A 13,801-nucleotide genomic window follows, 5' to 3' on the forward strand; every position below is an offset into this window, starting at 1 on the left:
TTATTAGTTTTTAGAGGTAGAATTTAGTGATTCATCACTTGGCATACAACACCCAGTGCCCTCCTTAATGCCCATCTCACCCAGTTGCCCCATCCCCCCCCCCCCAGCAACCCTCAGTTTCCTAGAGTTAAGTCTCTTGTGGTCTGCTTCCCTTTTTATTTTCATCTTATTTTTCCCTCCCTTCCCCCATGCTCCTCTATTTTGCTTCTCAAATGCCCCATGAGTAAAATCATATAATTGTTTTTCTCTTATTGACTTATTTTGCTTAGCGTAGTATCTTCTATTTCCATTCACATCTTTGCAAATGGCAAGATTTCATTTTTTGATGGCTGAGTGATATTCCATTATGTATATGTATATATATATGTGTGTGTGTGTGTATATATATATATATACACATACCACATCATCTTTATTCATTCATCTGTCAATGGACATCTGGGCTCTTTCTACAGTTTGACTGTTGTGGACATTGCTGCTATGAACATTGGGGTGCAGGTGCCCCTTCGGATCACTACATCTGTATCTTTGGGATAAATACCCAGTAGTGCAATTGCTGGGTCATCGGGTAGCTCTGTTTTCAACTTTTTGAGGAACCTCCGTACTGTTTTCCAGAGTGGCTGCACCAGCTTGCATTCCCACCAACAGTGAATGTAAGAGGGTTCCCCTTTCTCCACATCCTCACCACCATCTGTCTTTTTCTGAGTGGTGAATTTTAGCCATTCTGAGTGGTGTAAGGTGGTATCTCATTGTGGTTTTGATTTGGATTTCCCTGATGCCGAGTGATGTTGAGCATTTCTTCATGTGTCTGTTGGCCATTTGGATGTCGTCTTTGCAGAAATGTCTCTTCATGGCTTCTGCCCATTTCTTGACTGGAGTATTTGTTCTTTGGGTGTTGAGCTTGATAAGTTCTTTATAGATTTTGGATACTAGCCCTTTACCTGATAAGACATTTGCAAATATCTTCTCCCATTCTGTCAATTGCCTTTTAGTTTTGTAGACTCCTTTGCTGTGCAAAAGCTTTTTATCTTGATGAAGTCCCAGTAGTTCATTTTTGCCTTTGTTGTTTCCCTTGTCTTTGGAGACATGTCTAGCCAGAAGTTGCTGTGGCCGAGGTCTCAGAGGTTGCTGCCTGTGTTCTCCTCTAGGATTTTGATGGACTCCTGTCTCACACTGAGGTCTTTCATCCATTTTGAGTCTATTTTTGTGTGTGGTGTAAGGAAATGGCCCAGTTTCATTCTTCTGCATGTGGCTGTCCCGATTTTCCCAACACCATTTATTGAAGAGACTGTTTTCCATTGGACATTCTTTCCTGGTTTGTGGAAGATTAGTTGACCATAGAGTTGAGGGTCCATTTCTGGGCTCTCTATTCTGTTCCATTGATCTGTGTGTCTGTTTTGTGCCAGTACCATACTGTCTTCATGATCACAGCTTTGAAATATAGCTTGAAGTCCAGCATTGTGATGCCACCAGCTTAGGTTTTCTTTTTCAACCTTCCTCTGGCTATTCGGGGTCTTTTCTGGTTCCATACAAATTTTAGAGTTATTTGTTCCATTTCTTTGAAAAAAAAGTGGATGGTATTTTGATAGGGATTGCATTGAATGTGTAGATTGCTCTAGGTAGCATTGACATCTTCACAGTATTTGTTCTTCCACTCCATGAGCATGGAACAATTTTCCATTTCTTTGGGTCTTCCTCAATTTATTTCATGAGTGTTCTATAGTTTTCTGGGGACAGATCCTTTGCCTCTTTGGTTTATTCCTAGGTATCTTATGGTTTCTGGTGCAGTTGTAAACAGGATCAATTCCTTAATTTCTCTTTCTTCTGTCTCATTGTTAGTGGATAGAAATGCAACTGATTTCTGTGCATTGATTTTATATCCTGATGCTGAATTCCTATATGAGTTACAGCAATTTTGGGATGGGGTCTTTTGGGTTTTCCACATAGAGTATCATGTCATCTGTGAAGAGTGAGAGTTTGAGGACTTCTTTGCCGATTCAGATGCCTTTTATTTCTTTTTATTGTCTGATTGCTGAGGCTAGGACTTCTAGTACTATGTTGAACAATAGTGGTGAGAGTGGACATCTTTGTTGTGTTCCTGATTTTAAGGGAAGGTTAAGGAAGGGTTAAGGGAAGGTTAAGAAGGCGCTCAGCTTTCCCCCATTGAGAATGATACTCACTGTGTGCTTTTTTGTAGATGGCTTTTATGATATTGAGGTATGTTCCTTCTATCCCTACACTGTGCAGTTTTAATCAAGAAAGAATGTTGTACTTTGCCAGATGCTTTTTCTGCATCTATTGAGAGGATCATACGGTTCTTGTCCTTTCTTTTATTTATGTAGTGTATTTGATTGATTTGTGGGTATTGAACCATCCTTGCAGCTCAGGAATAGATCCCACTTGGTCGTGGTGAATAATTCTTTTAATGTCCTGTTGGATCCTATTGGCTAATATCTTAATGAGAATTTTTGCATCCATGTTCATCAGAGATATTGGTCTGTAATTCTCCTTTTCAGTGGGATCTTTATCTGGTTTTGGGCTCAAGGTAGTCCTAGCCTCATAGAAAGAATTTGGAAGTTTTCCTTTCATTTCTATTTTTTTGAAACTGCTTTGGAAGAATAGGTATTAATTCTTCTTTAAATGTTTGGTAGAATTCCCCTGGGAAGCCATCTGGCCCTGGGATCTTGTTTGTTGGGAGATTTTTGATTACTGATTGAATTTCCTTGCTGGTTATGGGTCTGTTCAGGTTTTCTATTTCTTCCTGGTTCAGTTTTGATAGTTTATATGTTGCTAGGAATGCATCTATTTCTTCTAGGTTGCCTAATTGGTTGGCATATAGTTGCTCATGATATGTTCTTATAATTGTATTTCTTTGGGTGTTGGTTGTGATCTCTTTCATTCATGATTTTATTTGGGTTCTTTCTCTTTTATTTTTGATAAGTCTGGCTAGGGGTTAATCAATCTTATTAATTCTTTCAAAGAACCAACTCCTAGTTTTGTTGATCTATTCTACTGTTCTTCTGGTTTTTATTTCATTAATTTCTGCTCTAATCTTTATTATTTCTCATCTCCTGCTTGGTTTAGGATTTATTTGCTATTCTTTCTCCAGCTCCTTTAGGAGTAAGGTTAGGTTGTATATTTGAGACTTTTTTTATTTTCTTGAGAAACGCTTGTATTGCTATATACTTCCCTCTTTGGACCACCTTTGCTGCATCCCAAAGGTTTTGGACAGTTGTGTTTTCATTCTCATTTGTTTCCATGAATCTTTTTAATTCTTTTTTAATTTCCTGTGTTCACCCAATCATCTTTAGTAGGATGCTCTTTAACCTTCAACTATTTGAGTTCCTTCCAAATTTCCTCTTGTGATTGAGTTCCAGTTTCAAAGCATTGTGATCTGAAAACATGCAGGGAATAACCCCAGTGTTTTGGTACTGGTTGAGACCTGATTTGTGACCAAGTATGTGATCTGCTCTGGAGAATGTTTCATGTGCATTCGAGAAGAATGCATAGTCTGTTGCTTTAGGATGGGATGCTCTGAATATATCTGTGAAGTCCATCTGGTCCAGTGTGTCATTCAGAGCCCTTGTTTCCTTATTGATCTTCTGCTTAGATGATCTGTCCATTGCCATGAGTGGGGTGTTAAAGTCCCCTCCTATTATTGTATTATTGTCAATGTGTTTCTTTAATTTGGTTATGAATTGGTTTATGTAATTGGCTGCTCCCATGTTGGGGGCATATGTATTTGTAATTGTTAGATCTTCTTATTGGATAGACCCTTTAAGTAGGATATAGTGTCCCTCTTCATCCCTTACAGCAGTCTTTGGTTTAAAATCTAATTTGTCTGATATGAGGATTGCTACCCAAGATTTCTTTTGATGTCCATTAACGTGGTAATTGGTTCTCCACCCCATCACTTTCAATGTGGAGGTGTCTTTGGGTCTAAAATGAGTCTCTTGCAGACAGCATATTGATGGGTCTTTCTTTTTTATCCAATCTGAAACCCTGTGTCTTTTGGTTGGGGCATTGATTTAGCCCATTTACGTTCAGAGTAACTATTGAAAGACAGTAATTTAGTGCCCTTGCTATTACCTGTAAAGTCCCTGTTTTTGTGTATGGTCTTTGTTCCTTTCTGGTCTTCGTTATTTTGGGGCTCTCTCTTTGCTTAAAGGATCCCCTTTAATATTTCTCGCAGGGCTGGTTTAGTGATCACAAATTCTTTAGTTTCTGTTTGCCCTGGAAGCTCTTTATCTCTCTTTCTATTCTGAATGACAGCCTTGCTGGATAAAGTATTCTTGGCTGCGTATTTTTCTCGTTTAGTACCCTGTATATATCATGCCAGCCCTTTCTGGCCTGCCAGGTCTCTGTGGATAGGTCTGCTGCCGGTGTAATGTTTCTACCCTGGGAGGTTACCAACTTCCTGTCCTGAGCTGCTTTCAGCATTTTCTCTTTGTCTGAGATTTGCAAGCTTCACCATTATATGTGAAGTGTTTGACCTCTTTTTATTGGTTTTGAGATTCTGCACATTTCTTAAAATGAGTTTATTTTGCCAGTAAGTCCTCAGAGAAGTCAGGGATGTTTTTTTAATCTCTTTTGAAGTAATTGTGTTTCAGATTAAAATGCTAATAAGCATTTTCTAGTGTCTTGGAAATGAAAGTTAATGCTCTTTACTGTCTTTAAAAATTTTTATTTATTTATTTGACAGAGACACAGCGAGAAAGGGAACACAAGCAGGGGGGAGTGGGAGAGGGAGAAGCAGGCTTCCCGTGGAGCAGGGAGGCCGATGCGGGGCTCGATCCCAGGACCCTGGGATCATGACCTGAGCCGAAGGCAGAAGCTTAACGACTGAGCCACCCAGGGGCCCCTCTATCTTTAAAAATCCTAATGCTTGTATTTTCTCACTAAAATAATGGTATTGGGGCGCCTGGGTGGCTCAGTTGGTTAAGCGACTGCCTTCGGCTCAGGTCATGGTCCTGGAGTCCCGGGATCGAGTCCCGCATTGGACTCCCTGCTCAGCAGGGAGTCTGCTTCTCCCTCTGACCCTCCCCCCTCTCATGCTCTCTATCTCATTCTCTCTCTCAAATAAATAAATAAAATCTTTAAAAAATAATGGTATTAATTTTCTTTTGGTCTCTGAAATTTTGTAAACCTTATTGGGTGTGTTTCTCGGAGTTGGAAGTGCCGTCCCTGTAGGCTGTGGCCTGGCAGTAGGGGCAGGGAGTGTCCAGTGCGGCGGCTGCTTGCTTGTCTCCTCTTCCTTTACCACTTTCACCCTCAGCATCGTCCAGCCTCAGTGGCCTTTTCCTCACACCTAGAGGAGAGGAAATTTTCGAGAAGTAAAGAGTAGGGGCGCCTGGGTGGCTCAGTCATTAAGCGTCTGCCTTCAGCTCAGGTCATGATCTCAGGGTCCTGGGATGGAGTCCCGCGTCGGGCTCCCTGCTCAGCGGGGAGTCTGCTTCTCCCTCTCCCACTGCTCTTCCCTCCCTCTGCTCCTCCCCACCACTTGTGTGCACTCTCTCTCAAATAAATAAAAATCTTTAAATAAAAATTTTTTTTAAAAAGTGAGGAGTAGAGGTCATAGTGTCCATTCATCTTCCAGCCTTGAGCTGAATATTTAGGATATGGGGAAAGCACCCTGTGGCCATGGTGGAGCCTACATCTCTGCTGCTTTGTTGAGTCCTTTGGGTTTGGTTCCCAGAAGCCTGGGCAGAAACTGCTCTCGCAGAGGAGATGATAGCCCTAGTGAGTATCTGAACAGGGCCCCTGTTCACACTCAGTGTGCGGCCCTGAGCCTAGGGTGCCTGCTGGGGCTACCTGCCCGGTTCCCATTGAAGTAACGGGTAAATTGGTGCAGGGAAGGGCTTTCAAGTGGTGGCATGGATGGAGGCATAACCAGCTGTCCCAGGAAGTGGATTTCACGTTGTGAAGTGTGCTGTACTTGGTAACCGCCGAGATTAGTGATCAAGTGGAGGGTGTCCCAGGAGCAGAGCTAGGTTCATCCCAGCGCTACTCATTATTTCATACAGTACCCAGTAAGCACTCAATAAATGGTAGATGACTTGTCTAGAAAAAACTTAAAGTTGTGTAGAAAGTAAAATAATATCCAAGAATGATTTCTCACTTTGAAGAAATGCAGTTTGGATGTAAATATTTGTAATTATTCTTAGAACCGCAGTATTTTTTTAATTGAAATGTTGATGTTAACTTTTTATTAAAATGCATAATGGATTAGCTGATTTAGGATATTTGATATAAGAACAAATCAAAACGTCACTTCATACTTATGACCTTTCTGTCCTGACATTTGGTAAGTTTCTTGTGATGTCAGAAGACTCAAATCCACTTTGTCTTTTGGTTCTTGAGACTGGCTTTATTACATCCAGAGCCGCAGTAAACTGGGCAGCACTAGACTTCCATGGGTAGATGGTGATATTTCTACAAATACCCTCTGTTTACGTAAAATCACTCCCCTTATCCCTTTTGGATTTGCTTATTTGACTATCATGAAGGAGCAAAATGAGATTGATTGTTAAATGGAAGTTCCCACTTCAAGGTCTTTTTGACCATTTGTCCAGATAGCATACTGTGAACGACCTTCCCAAGCCAGACTTTCTAGATCCCATTGCGTGTAAAGCTCTCTGTGTCCCACAGTTTGGAATCAAGTGTATTTCTGCTCTGTGAGAACTAATGTTCTGGTTGGGAAAAGGGCACAGGAGAAATGGAGGGATTGGTAATGGTCCTCTGTCTCTCAAATGTCCAATACGTTACACCAGCACGGTTCGCGAGCGCCTTCGTGTGCCAGTCCCCGTACTCCGGAGCAGCTGTGTGCTCAAGAACTGGATTTGAAATGGACCTTTCAGAGATGGTAGAAAAGGTGTGAAAACGTATTCCAGCCCACATGTGCTGCCACTTGAAGGGCTGCCCTCCAGAGCGCCAGAAGGCATGTTAGGGGCCAGCAGATGGCTTCTGGTGCAGTGCTGGACACTCGGGGGAAGGGAGCTTCATCTGGGCATAGGGAAACCAGCCGGAGAGTGGCTGGCATTGGGCAGTGGGGTGCAGAGGGGATGTAAAGGGTGTGTCCCTTGCCAGCATGTTGGTGAGCTGAGGGGTGACTAGGCCCCGGGAGGGAGACAGGGAGCCCTGATACCTTGTGAACCAGTAGTGCTGGGTTAGACTTTGACACTGCTGAAGTGAGCTTCCCTACCAGCAATTTTAGACTCCAGATCTTATTTTTCACCTAGTAGAAAATGCCCACTGAGGAGTGTTCCAAATTGTGTGCTTCGAAGCATGCTGAATGTACCATTTCCGTGTGCCGGGCCAGCAGTGTGCTTGTCTGTTGACGGAACATTTGCATGACCCCACGTCACATGCTGTCCTTTACTCCACCCCCAGTGACTCCTGGTCCTTGTCTAGGTCCTTACAAGCTGTGGCGTGTCCTTTCACAACTTGGACAGATACTCTGCCTCGAGAGGGAGAGGGGTTTCTGTTTAAATGGAGGATGGGAATGTGAATGTCTGAATGATTTGGGTGCCTGGAAGCATGACAGACTCAGTGTCATTACATTCATCATCATCATCACCTTTAAGCCCAAGACTAACAGTAATTGTGGTGAAGAAACGAGTGAACGCCAGATTTTTTGCTCAGTCTGGAGGAAGACTTCAGAACCCACTTCCTGGGACGGTTATTGATGTAGAAGTTACCAGACCAGAATGGTAAGTTCTGTGCGGTTACATGAAGATTGTTTTCTGCTTTATCAACTTCAACACATTTATTCTTTCTTCTCTTTCTGATAAATACTAAAGTCTTCAATTAGTTTGATCCCATGATACTACTAAAGCCTATGATTTGTTCATGTCTGAAATGGTAAACCGGTTTCTCTGCAGTGTTCTTTGGGGGAAGAGGGTTATTGTCTGTGGCACTAATTATACATACAGAGGGTAAGAACTGCTGCTGTAGATTGCTTTTGTATGTTTTTAACATGTAACCTTATCCTCAGATTCTTGTTCCCTAGTAAATATTTTTAGATCTGAAATGCTTTGTTGTCGTCCAGAGGTCAAAAAGTTGCATTTGAAACACAATTGCAGATAAGAAAAGTGGCTTCTGAGTAAACAAAACTTTTTATGTAACTCGGAGCTACATTTTGCCATAGGAAAGCCAGCTAGCTAGGACATCCACGGGCACAGGGGGGCCACGGGGTGATGTTGTTAGCACCCAGGGGTGCAGCTGTCAGGTGCTGAAGCTTGCTGGCTCCTCGCAAACTCTTCTATGGTGTGAGGTCTAAGGTGCTGTAAATCGTGCACGTGGCGGCTCATCGGTCAGTCTGGGTTAACGCCATCCTCAGGAGAGTGCACTGTTAGGACCATTCCTCTTTTTCAGTGTGATGGAGCTTTTAAAAAGGCGGCTTTAATCGGTAAAGTGCGGGCTTCGGTGCAAAGCTACTAATGTGGAACGCCCTTCCTGCACAGACCTTGGGTGAATGAGGCTTCACTACGCTAACTTTATGTAGATAAACAATAGTACAGATTTTTAGTTCTCTTGAATCAGTTGTGTTAGCGACAGGGAATGGGAATTTCCATGTTGAGATGCGTTATCTGGGATTTCTGTGTTTTTCTCAGGCAGGTGTTAGTTACGGCAGTGCTTCGGAAGGATTCTACTCGGGGGGGAAATCGGCTGAGGGAGACAGAGTGGCTGAGATACTAATGCAGTGAGTCCTTTCCTGCAGGACCTAACCGGTCCGAGTGACCCCACTGCGCTCCCTACTAACACTCCTCCTGGTCTGCTCACTGCAGCTCAGGGCTCGCGTTGACCTGGAGACAGCTGATGGAAACGGACTGGGTAGAACCCAAGTTGAGTTATGAAGTGTGGGGACATTTCATTACTTCTTACCAGATGCTCTTTAGAACTTAGCTGCCGAGGCTCTCCCTGCGTCCGGAGAAGCTCCCCTCTAGGGCTGCGGTCCCGTTAGCTGCCGGCACTCTGGACGCCAGTGTGCTCGAGCCGGGAGCTAAGACTCGGACTCCGACTCTGTTGTGAGTTCTCTGCAGTTTTAGGGCAAGTGGTTTCGTGTGTCTGAAACCCTTCTGCTTCTAAAACACTAATAATCTGTTGTAGATCAACCGTGGTGTTCTGATTTGTCTAGTTTCAGTGAACCTAGCAAGTTGCACGGGTAATTTCCTTATAGCTTTATTAGGTCAGGTGACCGTATCTCTGGATCAGTGTGTTCCCTGCTACCCAGACAGTGGGAAAAACGGATGTCCTGTTCCTCTGTTTGCAGTCCTGTTTGTGTCTGCTTTACCATTTGGGTCCTGCACTAGTTCTCTTTCTGTCCTGGAGGTTCTCAAGTCCTCTGAGAACCTGCTTTGCATCCTTAATGATTAAAGTGAAGTATGTTTTTGTTAAGTAACAGTGGGAACAGCAAGAGGGGGAAGGTTCTGTGGTAAAAGCATATCTTGGGAACGACCGTGCCTGAAACAAGAGCTGCTCTAATTTTCCCCGCTGCTGCTGCCCTCCAGGACCTCTGTGCACCCCAGCGTACCCTACGGGGTGCAGGCCGCTAGCCGTGCGTGGCTCGAGGATACCACTGTGACTGGCAGCCCGAGCACATATTGAATGCCCTAGGGCATCAGTGACATGTATTTAAAATCTAAGGAGTAGTGGTTTCTGAAACCTCCGTCACACAGGCATTCCAGAATTGTCCATGAGCAGCAAGTGTTCTGGACTTGAAGGAAGCACATTTCATTCTGAAGAGGTTAGCTTCCATTAGAATACGGGATCTTTTCACTGTAAGAAACGGGACCCGTGTGAACTTCCGCTTTCAGACAGATAAGCCTCCCTTCCACGTGGCTTTTCTCTTGGAATTCCAGGTATGATTTTTTTATCGTGAGCCAGGCAGTGAGAAGTGGCAGTGTTTCTCCCACGCACTATAACGTCATCTACGACAGCAGTGGCCTGAAGCCAGACCACATTCAGAGGCTCACGTACAAGCTGTGTCACGTCTACTATAACTGGCCAGTAAGTGTGTCTCCCTGGGGACCTGGGCTCACGTCTGTGAGCTTCGCTTTTCAGAACAGGAGTTGCTCTGTTTTCAGAGGCTTTTCTAGTGAATACTGAGGGGAGTGATGGAGGAGAGTAACAGCTCTGTGTTTCTTCCACTCAAGGGCGTCATCCGCGTCCCTGCTCCTTGCCAGTACGCCCACAAGCTGGCTTTCCTCGTGGGCCAGAGCATCCACAGGGAGCCCAACCTGTCCCTGTCCAACCGTCTCTACTACCTCTGACCCGCGGGACGAGACGACGTGCAGCCGTTCCTTCGTTTGACCTCGTAGCTTTGGGGTTTTTTTTAAGCTTTTATTTTTTTTTAGCTGTTTATCTTTCTAGATATGAAACTTGGGAAGGGAATTAGGAGATTTGGAGTCTCGTTTGTAGCATTGCTGCTGTGACTGGCTTATAGGTAAAAATTAAAATTTTATATTTTATCTTGTTGGCTTCTCAAATACATTGAGAATTTTTTGTTTTGAAAAAAAATGGATAAGGTACTTTGTATTATAAACTATTTGAAAAGTGAGAATTTACTTGAAAGTACGTTCAGGAGTGAGCAAGTCCTACTTTGTAAACCTACATTAATTCATCTTCTTTTTGAAATATTTTTAATTTAAAGGAGAGAAAGGTGTAAAGTGGGAAGCTCACTACAGCTGTAAGGGAGGGTTTTATTTGGGTATCTGATCTATTTTAAAGATAAAAAGCTGCCATTGAATAACCTGTACAAGGTACGGGAATGGTAGGAGACTATGGAGAAGTAGGCTAATTTTTTTATTTCATTTTGGGGCTAGGTGGTATGGGGGTTAAAAGAAGATGGTTGAAAAGTTTTAAATTTCTGTCCAAAGAAACATTTTAAGACTCTTTGACAAAAGAGGCCAATAATCTATATTAATGTTACTATTTATTTTGTTTGCAACGGGGACATCCTTCTACTTGTTATAAAATAAAATTGGATTCTCACCTTATTCACTAACAGTGTAGTTTGTTTTTACTGAAAACGTATGCATTTTCTTTCCATTTAATGCATTTTTTTAAATGCTGGAGAGCGTACTCTGTCACAAGGATACAGTTCCATTTATAAAAGCTAAATTGGCCTCACTTTTGAAGTTCAGTGTCCGGAGCTGCCTGCTGCGGCATTTAGGACAAGAATGGAGACCGTAGTTTGTAAGTTGTCGGGATGTTGATGATCGCACTTATTTACATGGACAGAGTTGTAGGAATTTTCAGGAAATTTTGCAAAGAGCTGGCTTGCAGTTAATGAGTAAAACTGTACTTTGAGAACCCCTTTAAGCATTGCTTGTAAATGTGATGCGTGTGCACATTAGTGCTCCAACATAAACCCCTCTCATCTTAGCATCATTATACTGGGTCTTATCAAATAAAGGCTTCTTGGACTTAGACTCATTAACATGAATGAAAACCGTTTTATTTTCCTTTTAGTTCTTCAAGCTAATAACTTGTTAACATTGCCGTTGGCTATTAGCCCAGGTTCCTTAACCTACTTGGCTGTAAACACGAGAAGAAAAGGAACAGAAGAGTGCCAGAGACCAGATGCCGTGACGGAAGTTGCTCGGGGCTATCCCGCTGAGAAGGAAGGGGTTTGAGGAGGTCTACCGCAGCCGTGGAAGATGGGCTTGGGGTATTTTGTAGGTACAGATTTGTAGAGTTAGTCAGGAACTTTTAAGTCCTTGAAGTGCCATTCCTAGCAGGTTTTAACTAGCTCTTAAAGTGTAAAGGTTTTAATGTCTTTAAAACCATGAAGAATTGGTAAATGTAATCTGGAAAAGTTGCAGTAGTCAAGAGACCCTCACTCAAGTCAAAGACTTGGCTGTGAGGGACAGAAAACCTGCTCAAATTAGTTTCAGCCAAAGGGGTTATGGATTGACTTGCTCCTTCCCTCTGAGGCGGTGTTCCCAGATTGAATCTGTTCAACATCACCCCGTTTGCTTTGTAGTAACCGTGAGCTCTGGGCCTGTGCCAGACGCAGAATCAGAACTTCTTGGGAAGATAGCAGCCGAACCGTCCCTTAGACACGTCCCACATCGTTTTTCTGGGAATTTGGGCAAATGCCAGCTGAGAAGACCTCTAGAGTGATGAGAGGGTATGGGGGCTCTCTCTTGGTTCTGCCTTCTTCGTTGTTTTTGACTGATGGGCACAGAGTCTAGGTTTAGGTGTCCACCTCACCCCCTTGGAAAGAGCACCCTGGCGGTCTCCACCTCCTGGAACCAGAGGGATGCGATACCCGGATAGGTCGAGTCTGGCTCACATGCAGGTGGTAGGGTGCCCGTGTGGGCATGGGTGAAGGAACAGCTCCCTGCAGGAACATCGGGGGGGCCACACCCAGAAGACGGCACGGGGCGGTGAGCTCTTGGATGCCCGTGGTGGCGGCATCCGGCCCGAGAGCGAGCAGAGCGCCCATGCGGAGGCCGCTGCAGAGCTTTCAAGCAACAGAGCAGAACGGACTGAAATAGTGAGAAATGCGCACGAGTTCTGTCCCAGAAGGCTCTTCCTTCCCAGCCCGAGCCCTCGGCCTCCGAAGTCCCTGAGGTGACCCTGAGGTTTGGTGGGGGCTCTGCAGCTGTGCCCCACAGTGGGGCTGGGGGGGCGGACACAGGCTCTCCCCTCACCCCTCCGAGAGCGTGTTCTAGTGCCTGCATTGTGGCGTTTCCTGGAGCGCGCGGCTCCTTGCGGGCATTTGGAGTTCCTGCTCACCGTGTCACAGAGTCTGTGTTCCCTGATGCTGTGGCCCAAAGCTTCAGATTATAGATCAAGGTTTGATTCAAGTTCACAGAACTGGTGGTATCATCCTCCAGACACAGGATTTCAAGGGCTAGGTACACTCCGGTTGTGTACTGTTCCAGCCCAGTTCCCGAAAAACCCAGGGTGACAACGAGAGATCGTAAAATTTTCAAGGGATTGTGTCTGCGAAGAGCCCCCTGGCTTTGTGGTGAGAGGGACCCCCCCCTCCACCGGGGTTACCCAGAGCCTGCAGCACCCCCCAACCTGCCCCGGACACAGCCGGGACCACTGGGACCACCGGCAGGCAGCTTAGGGCCCCTGTCGCCCTCCTCTCTCAGACGTGGATAGGACCGCTGGAGATCGCGTTCTCTGACCCCAGCCCTCTCGTCCACGGTGAGGGGGCCTCTCGCCGCGCCCTCTGGAATTCATGGTCCTGTTGCAGCCCCTTGTTGGACAAGCTTCTGTGCCTTCCGAACGTGCCTTAGCTTTCTCCCAGGACACTTCCTGTCAGGGTCTGGAGGGCAGGTGTCCCACACTTTGCTCCCCGCCCCCCTCTCGTAGGCATTTCGTACCCCTGGGCTCAGACCCAGTGGGGACTTCAGCTCCCGGCTTGCTCACATCATGCGGTGGGGTTCATTTCAACACAGGGCAAAAACACCAGTGCAGGGCAGCATTGTCCCCTGGTCTGTCCCCTGCGCCCCACAGCCCTGCTTCAGGTTGCTGTAACCGCGATCACGGGCCCTGAACGCTGCTCCGCAGGCTGCACGTCCCGGTTTTGCACCCCGCACTCCTAGAGGGCTCCCCGGCTCCCCTCCGGACCCTGCAGGGCCCCAGCCGCGCTCCCTGTCCTCTCCGGACGCTGCGCTCGGCTGCGCGACTTCTCAAGCACCCGAGAGAACGTCAGCCTAGCGGCCAAAGGACGGCCACATCCATTCCTCTGTGGACCGGGGTTCCGGAACTCTGTGCTGCTAGCCTCCCCCCAGCCACCTGTGCACAGACAGCCCGTGATTCAGGGATGTTGCTCGATTTT

The 13,801-nt window shown here is 45.4% G+C and overlaps 1 protein-coding gene across 1 annotated transcript in view; it reads left to right on the forward strand.

The window, feature by feature from the left end:
- The window catches only part of PIWIL1 (piwi like RNA-mediated gene silencing 1), a 31,265-nt gene extending 20,843 nt beyond the window's left edge, over positions 1-10,422 (forward strand). The window contains exons 18-20 of the mRNA XM_032396386.1: positions 7,584-7,709; positions 9,861-10,008; positions 10,155-10,422. Coding sequence (XP_032252277.1) covers positions 7,584-7,709; positions 9,861-10,008; positions 10,155-10,271 — 391 coding nt within the window. The 3' untranslated portion in view covers positions 10,272-10,422. The remainder of the gene's footprint in view (positions 1-7,583; positions 7,710-9,860; positions 10,009-10,154) is intronic.
- The last annotated feature ends 3,379 nt before the right edge of the window (positions 10,423-13,801 follow it).

The sequence above is a fragment of the Phoca vitulina genome, unplaced genomic scaffold (assembly GCF_004348235.1).
Source record: "Phoca vitulina isolate PV1807 unplaced genomic scaffold, GSC_HSeal_1.0 scaffold91, whole genome shotgun sequence".
Lineage (NCBI taxonomy): Eukaryota > Metazoa > Chordata > Mammalia > Carnivora > Phocidae > Phoca > Phoca vitulina.